Below are 25,136 nucleotides of genomic sequence, written 5' to 3'. Positions count from 1 at the left end.
CCTTCCATAGATCTTGGGTTCAGTTTGTGCTGTTTGTTTTTTTCAATGGTTTCATTTAATTAAAACAAAATTGTGTGAATACCCTTGCAAAAATTTCCAAGTTTAGTTTTTATGTTTTTGCTTTCTTACAAAATGAGATTAGGATATTGGATTTTTATTTTCCTCAAATGGGTTGTGAAAAAAAAAAATCAGTCCAGATTTGTCAAAACTAATCCCACAAGATCATATTTCTCTATCAGTTTGCTTAATGTGTAGTGCCACTTGCTGGATGAGTTTGATTTTTGAATCCAATAGAAAATCTCTTCTGGTGTGATCTTCTCCGTTATCTTTACTTTGACTTCTTTTTGAGACAGTGAAGAATAACAACTGTAAAATGTATGAATTCATGTAAGGTTAAAAGCTAAAAATTAACATAAAATTAATAGTAAACAAATATATTGTTTAACTACAAATATAAATTAGAAATAAAAATTCAAAATAAAAAAAATAAATCCATATTAAATGTATATCTGAACTTCTGATGACAGCCTCTTGGCATAACTCCCAGACTTAAAGAATATATTCATTTTACTTTGGACTTGAAATAAAATTAGGATAAATTTGATATCAAACAGATAAACATTAAATTAAAGGCACAGTACAAAAAATGGTGCAGGGTGTAGCGTCAATTTAAAAATGCCAATTCATGTCCACACATTTTATTTAAAATAAAAATTGTTAAAATAGACTTGTTTCAACATAAAAAAAAAACACAAACAAAATAGCTACAGATAAGAAGCTTCTTTATTCTGTCCAAAACTTCTTCTCCACACTTGGATCTATACTTAATATTTTTAAAGCTTCTTAATATCTAAGAGTCTTTTATGCCATTGTTGAAATTATTGCTTAGACTCACTCCTCTATATTTGAGTCAATAATTTTGCTGTTAAAATTAGGAAGTTTAACTTTAATCACATTAAGTTGAACAGAAGATGCTTCAGTATTCTAGAAGTGCACTCATTAAAAAGCACGTTTAAAATACAAAACAATTTATTTGATTAAATCTTTGTACTACTGTTATTTTCTAGATTTTCTACAGGGAGTTGTTTCTGAAATCCTCTACGTTCACTGTCTCCTCCTGTCCACATGGAGGCAGCAGTGAGGTGTTTGCTAAACTCCGCACTAAAACGAGAAGAAATGAACAAAAATCAAACCTCTGATGAGATATTTTTCTTTTGTCCTCACATCAGGTCTTTTATCGTTTTCATTAGTTTAAAAGCTTAATAGCATTCTTTTTTGTGTCAACTTAGCCACCGAAGTAGTTTCTCGTTGAATTAATCTTCTGAATTCAATCGGAATCAACATAAGCAGTAGTGTTTTCGGTTACTAATGAGTACTGACCGTTTCAAAGTTCCGATAGAGCGCAGGTTTAAATCTCCGGGGAGCAGGAACAGCCAGCATGGACACTCGAGACCCAGTAAAGTGTTGGCCGAAAGGAACCAGGCGGTGGTGGCGGTTGGAGCCTGGGTGGAAGTCGGACAGGATTTCCTGGAGCACCCGGCTGTAAGTTTGGCTTTAAAATCTGCCGCGACTAGCTAGCTTTAATTTAGCCGTTACCAAGGCGATGACCGGTAGTGCCAAGTGTCCCGTTTGTTTTGATAGAGCCCTTACTTTTCCTACAGGTTTTATCCAGACCATTAGGAATTTATTAATTTAGCCCAAACGTCAAGTTTGACAACTTTATAAATTATTATAAAATTTAAAATATCAGCTTTATTGTTTGGCTTTTGTCTATGGGTTAATTTTGCTGGATATATTTTACTTGTTTGGGGACGCGCCAATATTCAAATTTTTCAAAATGGTGATGCAACATTAAATTTTTTTACTGATATATTTACAGATTTTATATATTTTTCTCTACAATCGAGACTCCTTTGGGTGAAATCCCCCGCCATTATCAGAGGATCACATTGTAAAAATGAATATTGGTTGTTTACATCGCCTCAGTTTTATTTATCGGACCCATGTGTTAAAAATGACTAATTCGGCCGATATATCGTACATTCTTGTTATAATTTGCTAGATATTTGATGTGTAGTTTAATCCAATTTGGGGGAAAAAATTGCTGGATTGGATTTAGGAGTTAAAAAACAAGGAGGCCCTACATGAAAAACATTTGACTAATTGATCAAAGGCTTTTTAATATACAAGTAATTGGTGTTATTTATCAAGCTGTAAATGGTTATAAGATGGTTTCCAAACAATTTTTAGTGAATTGATTGTTATTCACCATATGAAAACATTTGACAGCCTCCGATTTTCCCAAAAACAACCTAAGAGCTCCAATCAAAAAGTATTAAATTAAAAAAAAAAAAAAAAAAAAAAAGGCTTGTTTGGAGTGGCTTCCAGGAGGAAGCCGGTTTGCTCTAAACAAAATGCTGGTAGCATAATTTAAGTTAAGAAAAGCTACTCAAAATTCCTCCAAAATAATGTGAGAGACAAACACAGAAAATGGCTATTCGTGGTTCTTTTTGCTACAATGATTCTACTATAAAATAGTTCAACTGTACTAATTCAACAATTCACTGCATAAGAATGGAAGCTAAACAGTTTGGTTTAGAGGTCCAAGTTGAGATAATTTTTATAGTCTTATTCTAAAACATTTTAGCTTTGTTGTTACAGATTACATTTGGTAATCTGATTTTAGGGTTGATAATCTTGTTGTTTTCAGAGCTCTGTATTTTTTTAGAACCTTGCTTTGCTAACGGAGGAGCTACAGGCACAAAAGAGAAGGGAGGATGAAGACAACCTGAAGCGGTTTCAAGATGAAGTGCGACGACGAGTCACACATCAAGCTCACGTGTGCAAGCGACGACAACAACCTCATTCACATCCCTTGGTGAAGTATACCCACTTGACTGTGAAGTCCTAGAAAAAAACAGACAAGACCAAAGGGCTGATTTGTTCAAAGTGTTGAAGGTCACAGAGTGTAAAAAGCTCAGACGAGAACGAGAAGAAAGCAGAAAGTATTGCACCTCTTATTGGCATTACAGCCCTTTATATTGAACAATGTTTCCTCAGCCCTTCAAAGCAGCATCATGTTTGCTAACGACAAACATGATGCTGTATTTCTGTTTTATTTTTTTTTCTTTTCCAGGCTTTATCTTGTTTAGCTTATTTCTTCTTTTATTTTGTCTTTGTTTTTCAACGTTTTCATCTTTCATTCTTTCATTATGTATGATGGTGCTCTATAAATGAGGACAGATTGTTCAAATTCTGTAAATCATTTTAACACAAAATATTATGACATGAGCATATACTCTCTTTGACTTCACCCTCACCTAAAGACAGAAGTTATTCAAAATCTGGTATATTTATGAAATGTCTGTTATATTACACACCAAATATCACTTCAGAAGAGTATTAAGTGAAACATAAGGCTCAGAAAATTCACCCAGTCTGAAATGTTTTCCACCTTCCCTGCATGTTCAGGCTATAAACAAAAATTTGACCCCGTTTCCAGGGATTTTTTTCTGTGGTTAGTTTTGTCCTAGATAATCTGATCGTTCCCTGGCAGATGCATGTAAAAAATGGGCCCCAGAAAACAATTCTGGTTCCCGGTAAAGTTTCCTGATACCCTTAGGACATTCAGAAAACAAAAATCACTTTTAATTGCACTTAGGCTAACTACACTCTTTACATCTCCTCTTGTCAGGTACAAACGTTGCAAAATGCCAGCACAAACCTAGCCACAACTTGCTGTTATTTTCACAGCTATTTTTTCATATCTGAAACAAAAAAAGAGAGAACAAATTAGGTTTTTAGTAACAGTCTTCTAACTAAAAAAAGTGACATTTTCTTATTAGAAGATGTAGCTGACTAGTTAGCTAATCATTATGTTTTACACTGGTATCTTCATAATAATACCAGGTTCTTAAAAACTCTGTGTGGTTTGCAAGCTGCACCATGGCATACAAGACATCAAATTTCCTGAAAAGATCATGATGTGGTTTAGCTTTCTGTCTTGACTGATCTTCTCATGGTAGACGTGTGTGTCTTTGTCTAGGTAAAACCCCACAGAGGACTTCCACATTATCAGATCCTGACCCAGCAGGTGTGCAAGGAAGAGGAGCATATCCACTCAGAACCTGCTGCACAACAGAGCCCTTCTCCAGAGGTGAGGTGAAGGTTCCTCAGCATAAGAGAAGCAGAAAGCTCTGATGGATTTCTTGCTGATATTGGAGACACTATTATTTTTATTTATTGCACCACACATTATAAATTAAACTGAAAACATCACTGAAATCACTGTTGCATAGTAAAATGATAATAAAATATGTAAATGATTTTTTAAGAATTTCTTCTTAAGCTAAAATAAAAGTTTATTGATAAGTTAACTTGATTATTCTTTGCCCAAACCTGGGCTGATGAAGCTATTTTCTCCCCGGTTTGGTTTCGGGTTTGAAAACAAAAGGCTCAGAATCTAGTATTAAACAGTTGCTGCAGATTCTGCATAAACATTATGAGTTATTTATGGGTGCAAACTGTAATGTGGAAGTTTACCCACCAGGGAGCACTAATAAATTTCTTTCTGATGGTAAATAGTTCATGTTTTAATCTCAGTCAAATTTACAATTACTTTTTTTTTCTTTGTTAGCATTTTTGTTGTGTTTTTGACCTCCAGAAGGATCAAACTATTTCCCTTTGTGTGACTTATCAGGTAATGTGACCATGATTAATGTGGAATATTATTTATTTCCACTGTTTTCCAGTTGAGTAAGCCCCTGAGGCAGGTCAGACTCAGACTGGCTGCCTGTCGGCTGACCCAAGGGGAGGAAACGCTGTCAGATCTTCCAGGAGGCAGATGGAGTATCTCTCCAACCAGACATGTGAGTGTCTGTGTCTAAACCTTTGTTCTGCTTTTTTAGCACTCTTCCTGTGGTCATGTTTGTTTTTTTCCTGGAAGTTGAAGGAATAACTGAAAACCTTTGTCTGTCCACCCAGCAGATTGCTAATGCTTGTGTGCGAAGAACAGAGGAGGAACAGGAAACAAGAGATGTTCCTCTCTTTAGTAGTCAACATGAATGTCCACTTGTTCAGCAGAAGGTAACTGAATTTCTCAACATGCAGCAGTGAAATCAAACATGTTGTGTTACATTTTTCAGACTTCAATTTTATACTTTTACTTTTATTAATTTGTCTAATATCTGTGAGTGTTGCACAATAAACATGAACTTCAATTTTAAAAGTATTCTTACATCTCAAACCTTTTCCTATCTTCTCACATTATAACCACAACTTCAGTGTATTATAACTGGACCTTAAGTAATAGAGGAACACAAAGCAATATGTAATGTGAAGTGGAAGGAATCGGTGCCCAGTTTTACAAATAAAAGAAATAATCTAAACATTGTGGCATGTATTGAGCCTTGACACAGAGACTGAAACTTTTTCCAATTTGCTTCTTATAGCGGTTGTGCTATGCTGTTTTGATTCTCAGATGATGGATTGAAGAGCTTTCTGTACATGTTCAAAGCTCGGAATATAGTTTTATAATCTAATTCAGTTTTACACCTCTCTGTTACGTTTTTTTGTCAACATGATGTGTGTTTAAGAATACAAACCTACACACACCTGCTGTATTTATAGAGATTAAACTGCATGCTATTCACATGATAGCCACCTATTCACCAGTTAGGCGGCTCCAAATGGTTGGATTTTATTTAGGAATATTGCAGTAAGATGAGTGAAATACAAACAGTATTTCACTTTTTAATTTCCAAAAAAAAAAAAAACATTTATCCTTTTAATTCCACTCTACAATGGTGCTTCCTTATGACATAAAATGCTAATATATTAACAGTGAAGGATGTTGTTATAATGTGGCAACATTGAAAAAACCACAGCATGTATGAATCATTTTGCAAGATGCGGAGGGCAGTTAATAGTAGGGCTAAAATGATTAATCATGATGAACTGATTATTGAAATAACTGTCAACTAATTTAGACATACACAGAGACATAGGAAGATTTTATTGTCATTCAATTGTACATTTTTAAAGAAATTTTGTTGCTAGGCTCCAGTAACAATAAATAAATAATAATAAAAGTATCAATATTAATATATACAATAAAATATGTAAATAATACGTATAATAATTCTAATAATGTATAACAATAATGGATAATAAGTACAATATGTAAATAAAAGTATATAGTACGCGATTAGTTGTAAACTGGAGTATGCAGATTGAAAAAAAGACATTTGCTGAAAGAACAACACAGTTTGAGCAGCAAATAAGCCAAAACAATAAAAATATAAACATTTAGCATTTTCTGTACACATCCTCCCCAGAACTTCTCGAGTGGCAGTTTTAGCTTACCCTAGTTCAAATTTTGACTGCCAAACCTCAGCAGAGCATAATTACAAACTGTAAAACTGTGACAAGTTCATTTTTGTATCTGAGCTTACAAAACAGATTTATGTTTTATTTCATCAACTATTCATCTGAACATGAAAAATACACAGGAAGTTAAAATTCAGCTATTCCTCAAACCTACTGTGGTGGACAGCAGGAGGTGGCAGTCCATGCCTGTGCTCTGTTTTGAATTAGCTTTATCTACTGCAGGGAAAACGCCTGGAAAGGAAATTTATTCAAGTGTTTTCCAGTAAGGAGAAATATTTATATGTCCAGAGTGTTTCTTCATACCGTTGTCTACATGAGGAATTTTTAGTTTTTTGGTTTTTTTTGAGTGTTTTTAATTATATTTTTAAAAAGGTGTTCGCTTTCTTTTTCATCTTCCACTTTAGGAGTTTGTCATTTTAGACACAATTATCTGATTTTTAATTTTTTTGAGATGCCATCTGTTTGCTTTTTCTCCATGAACCATTCATCTTTTTTCTTTCTTTCTTCCTTTATTTTTTCCTCTTTCTTTTTCTGTCTCTCTGTCCCTCTCTTTCTTTTGGTTCAACCTGACCATACTTTCTTGTTCAGTTGTCTCTCTGAACACACAAGTTCCCAAGTCAATACTGTACATGTTTCCACTAAAAATAGTTTGTAAAAACTCTATTTTTATTAAGACATATTTATATAAAATATATTTATATATATATATATATATATATATATTTCCCAACTAATGAAAATTTAAAAGAAATCTGAAACTTTCATTCTGGAAAAGTGAAGAATTTTAATAAGAGAAAACTAGTAGGAACTATATTAGAGACAGATTTGTATTTTTTATTGTTTTGCCATATTATTGTAAAAGTTACAGAATAGAAATTCATGCCCCATGTTTTAGATTTGCATAAAATATTTACTTTTTATGCAATTTTTATGTTCCACAATAATCTTAATAAAGTACATTCAAGATTGCTGTAAAATGTGGATGTGAATACTTTTGCAGGTTGTTGGGTCCCTAATAACGCTTTCGTATGTTTAAGGTGAGCAGACACACCCTGTTGAATCCGAATAATTCATTCATTGATCACGGTTCTAATACGAGCCTAGAAGTCCCGAAGTTTCTCTGGCCAATGACGGATGAAGAAAAAGTGAAAAAGCAGGTAGATGAAGACCAGATTTTGCTTGTTTTTCTCCTGTTCAGCTAAAATTTCACAGCTGACTCTTTGTCTTTCTCTGCAGCGTCAGTCTCAGTTCCTGAAACACCGCCGCCTGGTCATGAACACTGAACGGGAGCAGGTGAAGGAGAACCAACAGCTTAGGAAACACCTGAAGAGGACTGCAAGGTGACCAGACTACCACTGCTCCTCCTGCATCACTTTCTGCTGCTGTTTTCACCCAACGATAGTGTTGATAAACCTCACTCTAAAAAGTGTGGTAACACTTTATTTGAAGGGGGTTGAATAAGACTGTCATGACACTGTCATAAACATGACTGTTTAAACTTTACCTTTAATAATATAAAGTTACCTAATTTTTAAAGTGCAATCAGTAATACTTTTATAACAAATTTATATCAGTAATGATTTCTTGGTTAATGTCAAGTTGTCATAACAAAGACATTTTGAATAATGTCAACTTTGTATTAAAAGTGTCATAATTTACCGAATGACGCTTTATGACAACAGTCATAAATATTCATGAAGACTTATTCATGATGACGGTGTCATGTCAGTCTTATTCACCCCACTTCAAATAAAGTGTTACCAAAAGTGTTTTGGGGCTATAGTTCATCTTATGGACTTGTTTACATTAATCTCACTTAATCCTTTGATTTAGTGATGACAACTTACTTTTTTGTGTTCAGTTATCTTAAAAGTTACAAATCTTTAACTTAAGAGAACATTTTACTTTGACTTTACCTGAAACAGTTGAGTTCAATGCCAGTTTTGTATCCTACGTCTGACCAACTCAATTCACAAAGTTTATCCAACTCAATTTACTAAGTTTTTATAATTTGATTCATTAAGTATGTTTAATGTGTTATGTTTAACACATTAAGTTGCTCTTACTCAAATCATTAATTTTTTTCTAATAAATAATTCATAAATTAATAGATAGTCTTTATTTTCATATGTGTCATACACCCTTTTGCAAGTGCCCAGCTCATATGGGCTTACAAGACACAATAAAAACATATACAAACATGCGGATGGACATAAATATTCTTTAAACAACAAATGTCCTTTTTCTTAAGTGCCAGTCCTTCAAAATAAACTGTGCTAACAGAAACACAAAATACTTAATTAACACATTTTATCCTCATCCATTAAATAAAAGAAATCTGGATAAACATAAAATATTTTAGTAAATAAATAATTTCTCAAACTCACGTACAAAGGACAGTAAAACAAAAAGTGCACTGCATTTTCCCCCAAATAATACAAAGAACATCTTTGGTTATGCTCTGGCACTGAACGAAAACATCCAGTCTCCAAAGCCAAAGGCAAAGTGCCAGGTCTGAACTGGGCGCACATGGACCGTCATCTTTTAGACAAGGTCCATGATATATATGACTCAAGACCATACAGGCATCCTTCAGTAAAACATAAGTACATAATTTTGGTTTATGTAAGATATCGACTTCCCACTTGCGCTTAGAAACTTCAAAATAAAACTGTTTAAGCTGTTCAATATTATATCTTAATTTATTCCTATAAATGTACTGAAAGTCTGCCTCCTCAAATATCTTCTCAATTTGTCTGGTCCAAGTATACCTATTTGTGAAAGAAAAATGCGTTTTGTTAATCGATGATCTGGCATATTAACAAACCTCCTCCACAGTCTGACCATATCTACAATATATCTAACTTCACATGGTTCCCAACCCATATCGCAATTTAATGCCGTTTTAGGAGTATTTCTATGCACATCTAAAAAAACTAACACAAACACTGAACTTTTTCACTGTAAGGTTGTTGACAGTAACCTCAGACTCTTGTTCCGTAATCTAATGCTGGGCAAACACAAGATCTATACAACTCAGTTTACACCTTATATTCCACAACAATATTTGACTCAGTTTAACTTTGTTTGTTTAACTTTGCTGTGCTCATTACAGCTTTTCCTCTATCAAACATGCTATTTATTTTCATCTCGTATGTAGTGGAAATGTTGATGAGATTTTCTCCAAAATGACAAGCTTTTTCAACCTGCACAGCTCTGCTGTTGAAAATGAGGAGTTAACATTCACAAATTACATTGAAATAAAATCCAATCCATCATCTGGTTTGAGGTGATTCAAGGATTTTTTATTGTCATACCACCTTGGGAGTTTGTGGTATGAAATTTGTACTCAGGTCCCAGATAAAGAAATCCACTACACAAAAATTAAATAAATAAAGAAATAAAATAAACAAATTAACATAAAGTAGATTAAGTGATGTAGTTATGTGTCTGTGTCTATGTGTCTCAAGCTATGAGGTGAAGCTGCATTTGGTGCAGCTTGAGTTCAGGAGTCTGATGTCTGAAGGGAAGAAACTGTTCTTCAGCCTGATGGTCTTGCTTTGGATGCTCCTCAGCCTCCTGCCTTAGGAGAGCGGCTGGAACAGCCTGTGTGCAGGATGGGTTGAGTCTTTCATGATGAGGAGCGCCCTCCTCCTGCATTGAGGTGGAGGGAAGGCTGCTCCCCACAGTCCTCTGTGCAGCCTTGACCACCCTCTGTAGAGCCGTCCTCTCAGCAGCAGTGCAGCTGCTGTGCCACACAGTGATGCAGGTGCAGAGAACACTCTCCACCACACAGCGATAAAAGCTCCTCAGGACTGAGCTCCCAAGTCCAGCTGTCCGCAGCTTCTTGAGGAAGTAGAGACGCTGATGGGCCTTCTTGACCAGATGGGAAGTGTTGGTACTCCAGGTGAGGTCACTGGATATATGCACACCCAGATACCTGTAGCTGGAGACCACCTCCACAGCTGCTCCTCTGATGTACAAGGGCTGAAGAGGATCCTTGTTCCTTCTGAAATCCACCACCATCTCCTTGGTCTTCTTCACATTGATGCAGAGGTAATTTTCTCTGCACCACTGCACCAGGTGTTCCACCTCCTCTTTGTATTTGGACTCATCACTGTTCATGATGCGTCCCACTACTGCTGTGTCGTCGGCAAACTTCACTATATTACAGTTGGAATGCCTTGCTGAGCAGTTATACTTCAGCAGAGTGAAGAGGAGGAGGCTCAGCACGCAGCCCTACGGCGAGCCAGTGCTGAGGGTGATGGATGAGGAGACGTTGTTGTTGATCCGGACAGTTTGAGGTCTGTTTGTCAGGAAGTCCAAAATTCAGTTCCCCAGTGTAGAACTCAATCCAAGAGAGGAGAGCTTCTGCACCAGGGTCTGTGGGTTGATGGCGTTGAATGCTGAGGAGAAATCCAGGAAGAGGAGACTTATGTAAGAGTTCCTGCTCTCCAGATGGGTGAGGGCTGTGTGGATCACCGATGAAATGGCGTCAGCAGTGGAGCGGTTCTTCCTGTAGACATACTGATGGGGGTCCACAGTGACGTCGATGGAGTCCTTGATGTGGTTCATAATTAGCCTCTCGAAGCACTTCATGACTACTGATGTTAAGGCTATGGGCTGGTAGTCATTCAGGCTCGTCACTGTGGAGCACTTGGGGACGATAGTGGTGGTCTTTAAGCAGGTGGGCTTAAAGATGATGACAGTGAGTGAGGTGTTGAAAATGTCCGTCAACACCTCAGACAGCTTATGTGCACAGTGCCTCAGTACTCGCCCTGGGATGTTGACGGGGCCTGCAGCCTTTCGGGGGTTAATTTCCTGGAGGGACTTCTTCACATCTGTTGTCACACAGACATGCGTGTCACCAGGTGGTGGAATGACTCTGATGCTGAGGGAGGTGTTAGGATCCTCGAAGCGGGCGTAGAACCTGTTGAGTGCATCTGGCAGTGAGGGGTCCATTGGACATTGTGCACCCCGGATGTTGTGGTTAGTGATGTACTTTATGGCCTTCCACATGCGCCGGGGGTCGTTGGTGGTGAAGTGACCTTGAATTTTCTGGGCGTATGGCTTTGGCTCTCACAATGCCTGCAGCCAGTTCTTTCCTTGCTTCTTGGAGTGCTGATGCCTTGCCTGTCCTGAACGCAGTGTCCCGAGCTTTCAGCAGAGCTCTCACCTCAGCATTAAGCCAGGGTTTCTGGTTCGGGTAACAGGTTACTGTCTTGGTGGTGGTGACATCATCAGCACACTTGAAGATGAAGCCAAGAACAGAGAAAGTGTATTCCTCCAGGTCCACCTCTCCCTCATTAGTAGCTGCCTCTCTGAAGACCTGCCAATCTTGTGCACTGAAAACAGTCCTGGAGCACAAAGGCTGCATCTCTGGGCCACACAGTGACTGTCTTCTTTGTTGGTCTGATGCGTCTCATCAGCAGACGATATGCTGGCGCCAGCACGATGGAGATGTGGTTGGAGAGGCCAAGATGGGGACGAGGAAGGGCTCTGTACCCACCGTCAATGTTGGTGTACACACAGTCCAGAGTGTTGTCTCCGCTTGTGGGAAAGGTGATGTGCTGGTAAAAACTGGGCAGACTGTCCGTCAGTTTCACGTGGTTAAAGTCCCCCGCAACCACGTAAAACGCCTCCGGGTGCTTCATCTGCAGTGAGCTAATGGTGTCATGTAGCTCCTTCAATACTTTGTTGCCGTTAGCACCCGGCGGGATGTAAACAATGGTGACGAACACCGCAGTAAACTCCCGAGGCAGATAGTATGGCCGACATTTCTCTGTCATGAGTTCTATTGCCTCAGAGCAGCAGCTTTTAACCAGTCCACAGTTAGTACACTAACCTTCATTCACGTACATACAGAGTCCTCCTCCCCGTCCTTTTCCTGACCGTTGGTCGCGGTCCGCTCGGAATAACTGAAGACCATTGATCTGGAAAGCTGAGTCTGGCATGGTGCTGCTAATCTGAGGAGCTTGAGAAGCCGCTGCACTTATGTGCGCCGCCATAGCAACGAACCTCTGGAACCTGTTGTTGGAGGAAAAATATCCTAACTTCATAAGATGTACTTTTAACTTAACTGTACTCTTTGGTTCCTCCTATCAGTTTGCAATTTCTCATTTGAGGTCATCAAACCAAATTTCAAATCTACCATAACTGACTGACTCCTGTTGGCCTCATGTTTGCTTCTGACTAAGAGAAACCAGTAACCTCCTCCCAGTTAGGCCTGTCACAATAACAAATTTTGCTGAGCGATCAATTGTCTAAAAAATTATTACGATAAACGATAATATTGTTTCAAGACCTTTTGACACTGATTTAATGGAAATGACTAATAATGCATGCGATTTCCTGCCATATATAGATACACTTTATTTTCAAAAGAACACATAACACTGGAACTGATAAACTAAATAAACAAAACAACCAAAAACAAAAATAAAATGGATTCTCAGTCTCCATTAACAAAAAATGTACTTGAATAAAAACTAAACAACATAAAGCCAAAGTGGAAATAAATACTGCATTCAACCAAAAGAGTGCAGATTATGAAGTCTGTATACTGTATTGCCCTCGGTAATCACTAGATTTAGATAGAGAACATGGGCACATCCGACTACCTAATGCAGTAGTTCACATTACAGCATTTTTTTTGCCCCATTTTTCCCTTATGACAATCTTAGAACGTTGGCTGATCTAAGATTCTCGCTGGTGATTTCGGAACCGATCATCCTGTAGTGTGATTTAGATCATCGTGGCCGCTCCGATCTAAATCAAGGGTTTTCCCCGACTGGGAGCTTTAACGCTGAATGTGACAGGTAGCCAATCAGAGAGCGCGGATTCTCCTCCATGCTTGCTGAGGGAAAATTACGAGGGGAATCCCAAACAGCTGACGGGCGCAACCCGAAGTCCAGCGGACATCGGAGATGATATGTGGAAAACAACATTAATATTTATCCAACATTTTGTGCAAAGAATATAGAAATGACAAGGAGAGGAGTTGGAGCCAAATTGCTACCGCAGTTGATAAACCCTGTAAGTTTTCAGCTGTTCTTCGTTAACATAAATAGGTTATAATGATTTTCATTCAGTCAGGACTTTAAGCTGACTCTAGCCACATGCATCACAGGTAGATTCTAGTAAAGCAATGATTAATGCCTGGTTTTAAAATTAGTTAACTGGACTTGTAGCCCTTATTTTGTGCCCAGGTGGCTGGACACCACACGGCACGACGAACCCGATCGAACCGTTATACCTAGGATTTCTGTCGGCTAATGTGTCTCTCAGGTTTTGAAAATGGTACGACAATGATCCGACAACTCGTGTAGTGTGCGCTGGACATTACACTAAGAAAATGAGGAAGGGAGGGTCAGTGGAGAGCACTGGAGTTGAGCCTTTTTTTCATTCAGTGTCATCAACAGAAAGAAAAAAAGGCAGGAAGAGACGATAAAGCTGATATTTAAAATGAGGTCGATAGGTTTAATTTATCATGGGATTAATTGATTTATCGTTTATCGCGACAGGCCTACTCCCAGTGTCAGAATTTCAATGAGGAAGTTACTGCATTAGGTTTTATATCAGTTTAATATGTCTGCTATAACTGATGTATAATTGCATGTAAAATATTTCAATAGAGTTTCATTTACAATTTTTATATCTTTGTGTGATGTGGTAGATCTCAGCTGGCTGATGAGAGAAAAAGTAGATATTGGTCTCAAAAAGTTTGGGCACCTCTGGTCCAATTGATCTAGCTGTTTCTCTGCTAATAAATTACAAGATCCTAAGTACTTAACTAACCTTTCATTTTGTTATGGATTCTGTGTTTTCCTCTATCTCCTTCATCTGCTTACACGTACACGCTGCAGTTTATATAACCATGTTTGTGTTATGTAAGCTGTCACCAGTCATACATAAACAGACTGAAACTGATTAGACTACTGTTTAGGGAGGGTACAGATTGCAGAAAAGAATAAAAAGCTAAACTCGCGTTACAATCTTTGTCTCACTTGGTTCCATCCATAAGGTGTGCTAAGTATGGTCCAGCGCTGGACGGTCAATGTAACTCTGTATCTGTTCCATTTGTATGACATGTATGGCTTGTAACATTTGATCATTTTCTGCATGAAAAGTCTGTTTTTATACTTAACCAAATCTCATTGTTTCTCAACGTAATAACACTGAGGGGTTCTGGTCGGGTTCCAAAAACTGGTAAACAAGGTCTGTTTACCAGTTTACCAGGTCTGTTTACACCCAGGTCGGGTGTGCATAGAGACAAAAATGATTGAACTACAAAAATTTAGAACACTTGAGTAAAGTTTATAAACTCATCTAAGTAAAAATGCAGTGCCAAGGAATTCCTTCAGTGAATCCCTGTCGTTCATAGGTACTCGAGAATCAGCAGTTTGAGACTTTGGGATTGGTTTAATTATAGATTTTTGCCAATCAGATGGAACCAAACCCTGTTGAAAACATGTGACAAAAAGACTGAAGAAAATCTGAAATAAACCAGGCTGTTTTTAGACTTCATTTAACTGATTACCATAACCCATAGCCTTCCAAAATTGTAACTTATCAGTAGCCTTATGAAGTTCATTTTCTAAAACTTTATTGATTTATAAAGTTCAGAAATTCCTGTCCTGCCTGAACCAAAAAACCCTGGTAAAAGGAGATCATTTATTAATTTCCTTCATTATTTGAAGTAAACTAAATTATTTTAGTAAGACTGACTTAGATTCGTCATTTGTCACACTTAATGAATTCATTTAAAAAAAAACTCAATACATTGAGTTGGATGATCATAATGTATTGAGCTGGATAAACTTAGTAAATTGAGTTGGATTCAATTCAATTAAGTGGATTCCAGTAATTTCTTTTTATAGTGCTTCACAGAAGGGAAAAAGTAATCTTGGTCAGATTTTTATTTTGAAATTTTGTCATTTAAGGATCAAAGCAGAGAAAGAAAAGCTTCGTCAGGACGAGGAGATGAAGTTGGAGAGAGCTCGGACGCTTCTGGAGGCCAGACAGAGGCTGGAGGAGCGAGAACGGCAGGTTCTGGAGCAGCTGGCGCTGGAGGAGGAGGAGAAGGAGAGAGCTATACAGCTGCAGAAGAGAAAGAGGGAGGAGAAGGAGAGGAACAATGAGAAGTGGAAAAACTCTGCAAGGTAATCTAACTGATGTATGACCTACTGATTCATTCTGACTCTAACGAAGCTGTAGAAATATGTTAATCTGTGTAGCAGTGAGCATACTGTAGAGATTACTCAGAGATTAGTCAGTTATCATTCTCGACTCCCTTAAACTCCCAGAGCCAAGCAAAGATCTCAAGTAATCTGGAGTTCTGGTTAAATATAAAAGATGTCCCTGATGTTCTGGAGTGATTTTATCAGTCACCTCCTCTACATGGATGACATCAAGCTGTACGCCAAGAGCGAGCGAGACATCGACTCACTGATCCACACCACCAGGATCTACAGCACTGACATTGGGATGTCATTCGGACTAGAGAAGTGTGGCCGGATGGTTACAAAGAGAGAGAAGGTCGTCCGCACAGAAGGGGTCTCACTCCCAGAGGGAACGATAGCAGACATAGAGCACAGTTACAAGTACCTGGGAATACCACAAGCAATTGGCAACCTCGATGAGGTCACAAGGAAAGGAGCCACAGCCAAATACCTCCAACGAATAAGGCAAGTCCTGAGAAGCCAGCTCAATGGCAAGAACAAGATCCGTGCAATAAACAGCTATGCCTTACCAGTAATCAGATACCCTGCCGGAATAATTAGCTGGCCAATGGAAGAGATGAAGGCCACGGATGTTAAGACTCGGAAGCTACTAACCATGCATGGAGGGTTCCACCCCAAATCCAGCACCCTGAGACTGTACACGAGCCGTAAGGAAGGAGGCAGAGGACTAGTGAGTGTGAGAGCCACTGTCCAGGATGAAACATCCAAGATCCATAAATACATCAAGGACAAAGCCTCAACGGACGATGTGCTCAGCGAATGTCTCAGGCAATGGGGAACAGAGGACGAGGTGCTGGAGGAACCATCATGGGAAGACAAGCCCCTACATGGGATGTACCACCGACAAATAACTGAAGTGGCTGATATCAGGAAATCCTACCAATGGCTGGAGAAAGCTGGACTCAAGGACAGCACAGAGGCCCTCATCCTGGCCACCCAGGAACAGGACCTAAACACCAGAGCAATAGAGGCTCAGATCTACCACACCAGACAAGACCCAAGGTGTAGGTTGTGCAAGGAGGCCTCTGAGACAGTCCAGCACATAACAGCAGGGTGCAAGATATATATATATATATATATATATATATATATATATATATATATATATATATATATATATATATATATAGCATCACCTTTGTCTGTAAATATGTTTTATCAAAACTCCTCTGGTGGCATAGTTTTAGCTTTACTTTAGGCAATAAAATAGATTTTTTTTTTTTTTTTTTTTAATTAGGTGTTTCCCCCAAAAAACTTGCTAAGCCTGGTGGTCGGGGAGCTGAGGTGGTCTACCATGTTTTTGTATTAAAAGATGTTAAGTAAACAGGAATAGTAAATACTACTGGGTGATTTTATGCTACGGGAAAACATTGCCAGTAATTTAATGTAATGCTGCTAATGTGGCTTTAGTAGCTCTTCCATTTCGTGTCTGTTGAGTTTTTAATAAGAGTCACAGAAACTGCCTTGGGTTGCTCAAGTTTGTGGGACGAGTTTCTCAGATCTCCGCATGGCCAGGCACATTAACTCTGGCTGACTAAGTGGACAAAGCATCTTATATGCATCATGTAACTGGAAAAATAATACTAAAAAAAAAAAAAAAAAAATATAACAAGGGTGAAGCGTGACTACGAGGAGAGCGTGAAAGCTCTTCACTGGGCTGAACCTGCATGATGAGGTTAGCGCTGGTTCATTAACACCTAACACACCGGCCAACCGGGAACACATACATAAACTTTACAGGGAAGACAGAGCCAGACGCTGGGCAGCGTGTTGAGATGTAAACGCCCCACATAATTCTTTGTTCACAAAGATAAATCATTCTCACCGATCTGAAAGCGTGACTACAAGTTATTCCTGCAGTTCATATTGAGCTGCCCAATCAGAGGTAATGCGGTGAGTTTTAAACTCTTACTTTGATGTGGAGTTAGCCAAAGAAACAAAATTCCATGCAGGGGGTTGATGTAAATATCAATACAGGTCAGCCAGTGTCCAGTTTGTGTGAAAGGAGGCGCGCGCGATCCACACTGAGGTAGACTTAAGAGATCAAGCAATGGCAGCAGCGTGCGAGGCAACGTGCAGAGGCACCAGCTGTGTGATTTGTCCACTCTCCCGGCTTTAAATGCATAAACTATAAACTTATCTTTTAGGAATAAATTTGCTCTGTAAGTGAAACGCTCAGAACAACAGAGACATTTTCAATCCAGATTAAATTATAAAAAAATTAAATTATTATTATTATTTTGATTATTAAATCAAAATAACAAAAATTTCTAATAACAAAAACAAGCAACGCTTGGCCTGGTGGGGCGGGGGGCTAGTAAAGCATGGCGGTGTTACGTTGATCCGCCTTTCCCCATCACATACGGTTCACCCTGTGTTAAAAGGGGGGAACGGTATCACCCATCAGATACTGTTCCCCCCTTAAACACAGGGGGAATGGTATGTGATGGGTAATATTGAGCACTAAAACGCATCTATCTATCTATTGTTGAAGAAGATTCTAGGTTATAATATTTCTTAAGAAAGAAACTCTTTGGCTCGAACTTCTTCATTCCAGGTTCTCCCGGTAGGCCGCGTGTAGCCACAAAAAAACAATGAGTGCAGATGTCACAGAATTACAGATTAATCCAATAGAAGACAACGCATAAAATTACAACAGAAACTGCAGAACAGAGACATACATTCATTTACCTGACATAAATGGAAAGAAGAAGAAGGAAAGAAAGAAAGAAAAGCAAAGATGTCCAAAGACGTCTTTGGAGAATTGCGAGAGCAAATCTGATTTGTTACTTCTGTGTGTAAAGTTTTATAGTAAAAGGCGTATTCTTATCTTTAATTTATTTAAATAAGGCGTGTCTTTGCTCATCCTACCAGGAGCTATCTCTGACCCTCTCTCTAAAGCCAGGAACTCCTGCTGTTTTACAGCTTTTCACAGATGAGTGTGAAAAGCTAGAACTTCTACTTATTGTTTTCCCACACAGACAAAAAGGCAGTTCAAACGATCTTAGCAAACCATCTGCTGTAACTACAGGTAACATAAAGGTCAATAGGCCAGAATAAGTTACTGATTTTAAAACTATAATTAGGCTATTTCAATCAAGACATGTTAAGTTTTAAAACTAGCATACTTGAAATTTATTTTCTTAACACTATCTATCTATTCTAATATCTACATAGATATATATATATATATATATATATATATATATATATATATATATATATATATATATATATAGATATATATACACACACACACACATAAATATTTATTTTTATAATTATTTTCTCACAAAAACGTGAATAAAGTGTGACAACTTTGCGAAACAGATTGTTTGAGCTTTTGCGGTGTCCGTAGTTCTCCAGATAAGCGCGCTGAACAAGCGCGTGCTTTCTCAGCGCTCATAACAAGCACGCGCGTATTTTGCCGCCTGGGTGGTGCAGAGCGGCAAGAAGACGCAGGGGGAACCGTATCTGATGGGGAAACGCGGATTGACGTAACAGCGGCCACCAGGCTTATAATACACTGGGGGAAACCCTGAAATGATTTCTTTATTTTTGTTTTTAATGTATTTCTAATATTGTGTAAAAAAAGCTTAAGTGGTTAAATGAATGTGCCCATTTTAAAAAAATTCAATTAATAAATCATCAGAATAATCGATAGATTAATCAATAACTAGTAATAGTTGCATCCCTAATTGCTGAAATAATAGCATACTTGGAGCAAAACTGCACAAAAAATATATACAGTGTGCATTTAAGAAAAAAAAAACATTGAATGTAAACATGTTGCACCAGGCCCGATCGCCTTATTCAAATACTGTAAGAAAAAAATAATCATCTATTAAGCATCCAAGTTAATCTAAAAATCATCAACATTTCAGGCCTACATTGTGTTGATGTTAAGTCAATCAGAAAGGGTTGTTGAATCAAATGCATCCTTTGCTACAAATGATCAAGAGTTCACTAAAAGAATGCTCTGTTATTTCATTTTAGGCAATAAAATGTCTATTTTCTTATTTAGAAAAGGAATTGAATCATTTGTTTATTTACATCTTTTTATGTATTTCTAATGTATAAAAAGATAATGAAAAATTTGCCAATTTTTTATACAAATAATTGATTAATTGACAGAATAGTAAATTAATTAATAACTAAAATAATTGTTAGTTGCAGCCATGCAATCTTCCTTTTTGAGCTGCTTTAACATGAAATAAAAGCCCTCAGTGTTTAATCTTCATCTGTTTTAATGTGCAAACAGCCAAATTGCTACTTGCAGTTAATAGAAAGCAGCCGGTAAGCATTTCTGAGCTGAATAATAACCTGTATGTGACTCTCTGCAGGTTTGTCGAAGCTCTGAGAGCTCAGATGAAGGAGCGTTTGTCTCAGATGAAGCTGGAGCTCCCTACTCTCTGCTGCTGTGCCTCCTCTTTTTGGGATTCCCACCCTGACACCTGCGCCAACAACTGCATCTTCCACAACAACCCCAGAGGTACTAATGGCACACCCTTATACCTATGCACACATATGGCCTGTGAACTGCTGTCTGAAATGCTTCTATCCTCCACAGCATATGCTAAAGCTCTGCAGTTAACACTGGTGAATTTGGACTTACAGTAATGGAAACTGCAATTTCTGAAGGAACTGGCATCTCGCTTTCCGTTTTTGTCAGATGTTTAGACTTTAAGTGGTTGCATCATTAGAAGACATGCTGTAGTACTTTTCACACATATTCTTTGTAGGGTGAATTTGGCTGCTTGTATTTTATGTCACCAAATTACCTGGCCAGTTTAACATTCCCAGTGATTTTAATAGCACCCTAGTTGGACTAATTATATCCCCATTACTCTTTGTTAAGGTTCTAATCCAGCTCAAACTCAACTTTCTAACAATTTAAGCAATTCTTTTCTGGATTAGGTATAATAAATATTTTTTCTTTGTTTGCATTTTGTTAACTTTTCTTACTGTATTTATTGCAAATTATGAATTCTGTGTATATGTGAACATTGTACATGTAATTATTGACATAATTTTACAAAGGCACATTGACTTTGTAAAATTATGTCAATGTGACTTTTACAGAAAATAAGTAAAAGTAAAAGTTAAACTTGAATTTCACTCATTGTTGTTGGGTGGATTTTGAAAGAATTCACCTACTGGTCTGCTGTTTTTTTTTTTTTAAAAGTATTAAAAAAATAAAATCTCACGTTTCCCTCACTATCTGTTAGTTTCTATGAGATTTCAGAATCAATACCACTCTGTCAGTCCAAATGGCTTTTTTGATATCCTAAACTTAAGTGTTTATCAAAGTTGTAATGAAAAAGATAATTGATATTTTATACTTATGCTTATTTTTACCTCACTACTATATCCAGTGAGGAATAAGAAAATATCTGCTTTCTCCATATTTATTATTATTATTATTATTATTATTATTGTCATTAAAGGCTAATTTCTTCACTGCCAATATATTTAATATTTGGCACCTACATACTCATTACGTTGCCACAAAACATTTAAACATTTTAGTAGAACAAACAGTTGTACTTGAGTAAATGTTGCTGTTTCACATCAACATGAATTGTAGTTGAAGCACTTTTTGAAATAAATGAACAGCTTCTGATTCAATCAGCAACAATAATTTGAAGTTTTGATGCATTAACGTGCACTAAGTAAGCAGATGAAAAAATAACTAGAATTAAAACTCAATTTAAGCAAAGTCCTTCAAATGCAACAGTAAAAAAATATCCATCCTGGTTACATATGAAAGCTACTGACTTTCAAGGTTTTGCTATTTTATTTTAATAATTTGAATGTAGTTTGTGAATCATTTCAAATATGTCATCTACAGTTTTCAGTGACGTGCAGTGAGGTTCATTGCTGGTGAGGCACTGACTTATGACTTATGCCCCTTTTCCACCGGCTCTACTTCAACAACCCGGCTCGGCTCGGCTCTGTTTCGGAGTGACTGCGTTTCCACCGGCCCACTTGGCTCTGTTGCAGGGTGGCGGGGGGGTGTAGCGCCCCGCCTCCAGCAGCGACGTGCTGTGCTTCGTTACATGCGACCTAAGGCGAGTTGTTGTTTTTCTGATACAAAAGAAGAAGAGAGAGCTGAGCTATTTTTTATAGCCTGATTGCGATTTTTCTGAGACTAAAAGAAAATGTGACAGTGGGAGGAAAGCAGCGATGTGGTGAGGAGGAGCTGATCTCCGCCTTGCAGCGGCAGGAAAGCAGGTGGCTCAGACGGTTCAGGTGAGCTAACGATGATTTTTGTATTAAACTACGATAAAACTTGTAATAGTGCCGAATATACATGAGCTAATGTCAATCAGGGTGTTGCAAATAACTTACAAATATCAGAATTAATTTATAATATATTTCAATGTGTTTTCATGTTGGTAAACTGCCGCCGCAGACCATCGTGGTTCTTCGTGCAGCCTTTGGGTTGTAGGATCTCATCAGTGTCCATCTTCCTGACTGCTGGTCGGTGTTCAATATGCTGATGAAACATTTCTGATAAAAAAAATGTGTCTGTTGTTTTTAACTTCTCAATACGTTTAATTATGATTCACCTGATGTCCAAGGTATACTGAGAACAAATAAAACCACATTCCTTCCAATCTGACTGGTTCTAGTTCCATGTTTTCACATTTTGGACACTAAGAATTTAAAGTTTAAACTCAGTCTTATTTATCACTAATTAAGGTTACAGGTTTTGGACACATTTTCTCCCTTTCTTACATTGAAGATTCTGCAGGAAGACAGATAAACAGTGAGTGGATAGAATGATGATGTATAAACTAGAAACTAACATGATTTGTATTTAGGGTTCTTGTTAATAGTAACCCTGATAATAATGTCAAAATGTTTGGTTTGCTGAATAACGTATTCAGTTTCGGATGGCTTCATTGGTAATCTACAATGTTAAGGTCAATGAAATATTTATATAATATAATGTTATTTTCACTCTGGCTAAAGCTCCTCACATTTTGGGAGGATTGTATTAGGAGTTTGATGCCATATAAACTACAGTATATACAATAATGTGTGGAGTGAGCAGAAATAGAGACTTTGTTCACTGAGAGAACAACTTTTATTTTTCTGTTTGTCTCAATTCTCCATGGAGCTCTGCCATATCTGCTGGTAGCTGCTTCCTCCTGAAGGAGATCCTGTTCTGATGGTTCTCCTCATCGTTCTCCATCATGTCAGCCATGTTGCTCTCATTCTGCTACCTGGGAAAAGTAATCAGATGTTATAGCTTATAGCACATAACTGTAGATAAATAACAGTTACTAATGTGGAAGTTACACATAAGGAACTATTTAAAACAGACATGTTACTTTATATATACATGCAAACACTTTTTTTACCATCCAACTATACAGAATTATAAATAACTGGAATAGTGTAAATTAAAGACAAAATGTAATTACTTGTAAGTTTTAGACCTATGCATGCATACAGCCATGGATAAAATACCACTATCGTTTTCTTCAGGTTTATTGTTCATTCTACAATTACTAATTCATAATTTGATTAGAGAACTGATATCTAGCCATTTTACAATAATAGGATGTCATATAATATGTTTTATTATCTCGCAACGGGGGAAACTCAGATGCAACAGCAAAATGAGAAACAATCGAAGCACGTAGATTCACACAAAGATAAGAAGCAAGCGAAGGTAAAATGCTGTACAATATTGAGTTATTTAGAACTGTAATGTGTCTTCAGAAAATGCTCATGTTGTGTTTGAGCAATAAAAATACAGCAGACTTTGTGTTTTAAATGTCTTCCATGACTGTGTGTATGCAACCTTAAATGTAGTAAAAACCAGACAGATATATCTCCAAACTGCTCACCTGGCTGGAGAGCAGCAGCGGCGTCAGCTGCGTATGAGAGGCCCCATAGGCCAAAACCTACAAACTCTCTTACACGTTCTATCAAATCCTCTCACATTCGCTATCAAACCCTCTTACACGTACTATCAAACTCCCTGACAGAGTTTGATTGCAACGGAAGTTATCTTAAAATTTCAGTTTCTGATTGGACCCCTGGCAGGCTTTTCAAAATAAAAGCGGACCTCCGGTTTATGTTTGATTCATGTTTCTCTCCTGCGGCTTTAAAAATGTTAAACTTTGTGTTAATTGATTTGCTAAATGTTAGAGCCATAAATAGGAAATATTTAAGTTATTTGTAAGATGGTTTGTTTGTATTTTATAAAATTTAGTTAGGACGATTGATATTTGTTTAGGCATTTTTATTGTGCAATTTAGTTTTATTTTGAAAGGTCTAGGGAATGAAATATATTGGATCTATTGCCATAACACTAAAGGAAATCATGTATCTGAAAATAAATTAAAATATATTATGTTGGCAAAAAATTCTGTAAACCACATATGTGCTACCTCAATCAAAATTGCTGACATTTGACATTTAACAAATGACATTTAACAAATCTTTCAGATTACATAAACAATACCTTACCAGGTACTTTTCTGACTTCAGGATGACACAGGGACACCTATAAGACCAATTTTAACTGAGTTTGCACATATGTGCTTTACAGGATTTTTTGCCCACACAATAATTTTTTTTCAGATACGTAATGTTTTTTCCTGCATTCTTTTGGGAGCTTGTTGGTTCCTAATTACATATCAATCATAAAATCGGACCCTGACACCTCCCGGAACCGGATTTGGGTTTGTTGCCTCAGGGCAACATTGCGCTACAAGGGGTCTAAAACGGCAAGTTTTCTACAGTGATTATGAGAAATGAAATACAAATCAAACAAAAACTATATACATAAAAAAACCTTTTTTGACAAAAATAAATGAGACATGGTTCCAACTCACAAAATATAAAATAAACAACTAACTTTCATTAATAAATGGTACATTTGCGCAAATTACTAAAACGAGCATTTGTGTGTTTGTACATGTGTATGTTTGGCAGAGTTAGAATCACTAAGGATGTTGAAATTAGTCTTTTTCCCCATTATATGTTAAACATCAGGAAGGAATTGCTTGCTAATGTGAAAAAAAGTGTGTATCACATTTTTGGCATTTGATTATTGGCGTACCTGGGAATCACCATCTGTTTATCTGATTATCTATGGGTTGTAGTGACCAGATTCATATCAGTGACAGGAGTTAGGGGTGCAGGTTATACGAGTTTGTAGTTCAGATTTTTTTGGTAGAATTTGAGCCAATCAGAGGACAACATTTCCACCAGCTCCCATATCTGGTAGATTTGGCCCTGTGTAGATTTTCAAGTTGTAAGGAACACCATCTGCACCAGCCATATGAAGTACCCTGCAGACCCGTATATTTGGGTTCAGCAGGTATTGCTTCAGTCTTTACCTGCCCTGGAATGGGGCCATTTGTTCATTGATGACCAGCTCTTCACCCTTTGGGACTGAAGTCAGTTTTGAGGATAAACAAACAATGAAATAATGGTTTTACAATTTTCATTGGGAATGACCCCAGATGAACCATGCACCTTTTG

General features: G+C 37.4%; 1 protein-coding gene and 1 long non-coding RNA gene across 4 annotated transcripts; one reads left to right on the top strand and one right to left on the bottom strand.

Annotated features, from left to right (window-relative positions):
* Positions 1-70: 70 nt before the first annotated feature.
* On the top strand, positions 71-22,249 carry ccdc15 (coiled-coil domain containing 15). 3 transcript variants are annotated; one of them, XM_088012386.1, is made up of 10 exons: positions 71-1,542; positions 2,729-2,878; positions 4,046-4,156; positions 4,752-4,868; positions 4,984-5,085; positions 7,425-7,544; positions 7,624-7,727; positions 15,330-15,548; positions 19,973-20,121; positions 21,481-22,249. In XM_088012386.1, exons 1-10 carry the CDS (start codon positions 1,369-1,371, stop codon positions 21,498-21,500), a joined length of 1,266 nt encoding a protein of 421 aa, XP_087868512.1. In that variant the 5' UTR covers positions 71-1,368; the 3' UTR covers positions 21,501-22,249. The 3 variants fall into 3 exon arrangements, with proteins under 3 accessions (XP_087868512.1, XP_087868511.1, XP_087868510.1); XM_088012385.1 differs by lacking the exon at positions 21,481-22,249 and adding an exon at positions 20,200-20,844 and having other exon boundaries at positions 4,987-5,085; XM_088012384.1 differs by lacking the exon at positions 21,481-22,249 and adding an exon at positions 20,200-20,844.
* Positions 22,250-22,699: 450 nt separating this feature from the next.
* Positions 22,700-24,895, bottom strand: LOC148155559 (uncharacterized). Its single transcript, XR_015765233.1, has 2 exons — positions 23,492-24,895; positions 22,700-22,861 (listed from the first exon to the last, which is right to left on the bottom strand). It is a non-coding gene; the product is annotated as an uncharacterized LOC148155559 (long non-coding RNA).
* Between the last annotated feature and the right edge of the window lie 241 nt (positions 24,896-25,136).

The sequence above is a fragment of the Poecilia mexicana genome, unplaced genomic scaffold, assembly GCF_051168715.1.
Source record: "Poecilia mexicana isolate PSO_F unplaced genomic scaffold, ASM5116871v1 scaffold_14, whole genome shotgun sequence".
In the NCBI taxonomy this organism is placed as follows: domain Eukaryota; kingdom Metazoa; phylum Chordata; class Actinopteri; order Cyprinodontiformes; family Poeciliidae; genus Poecilia; species Poecilia mexicana.
This window is presented reverse-complemented; position numbering and strand designations above follow the sequence as displayed.

Excerpts from the sequence above, each read along its gene's own strand:
- ccdc15 (XM_088012384.1), top strand. The coding sequence starts at position 1,369 with ATGAGTACTGACCGTTTCAAAGTTCCGATAGAGCGCAGGTTTAAATCT. Across the intron at positions 1,543-2,728 it reads ATTTCCTGGAGCACCCGGCT|AACCTTGCTTTGCTAACGGA; the intron begins GTAAGTTTGGCT and ends GTATTTTTTTAG. Across the intron at positions 7,545-7,623 it reads AAGAAAAAGTGAAAAAGCAG|CGTCAGTCTCAGTTCCTGAA; the intron begins GTAGATGAAGAC and ends CTTTCTCTGCAG.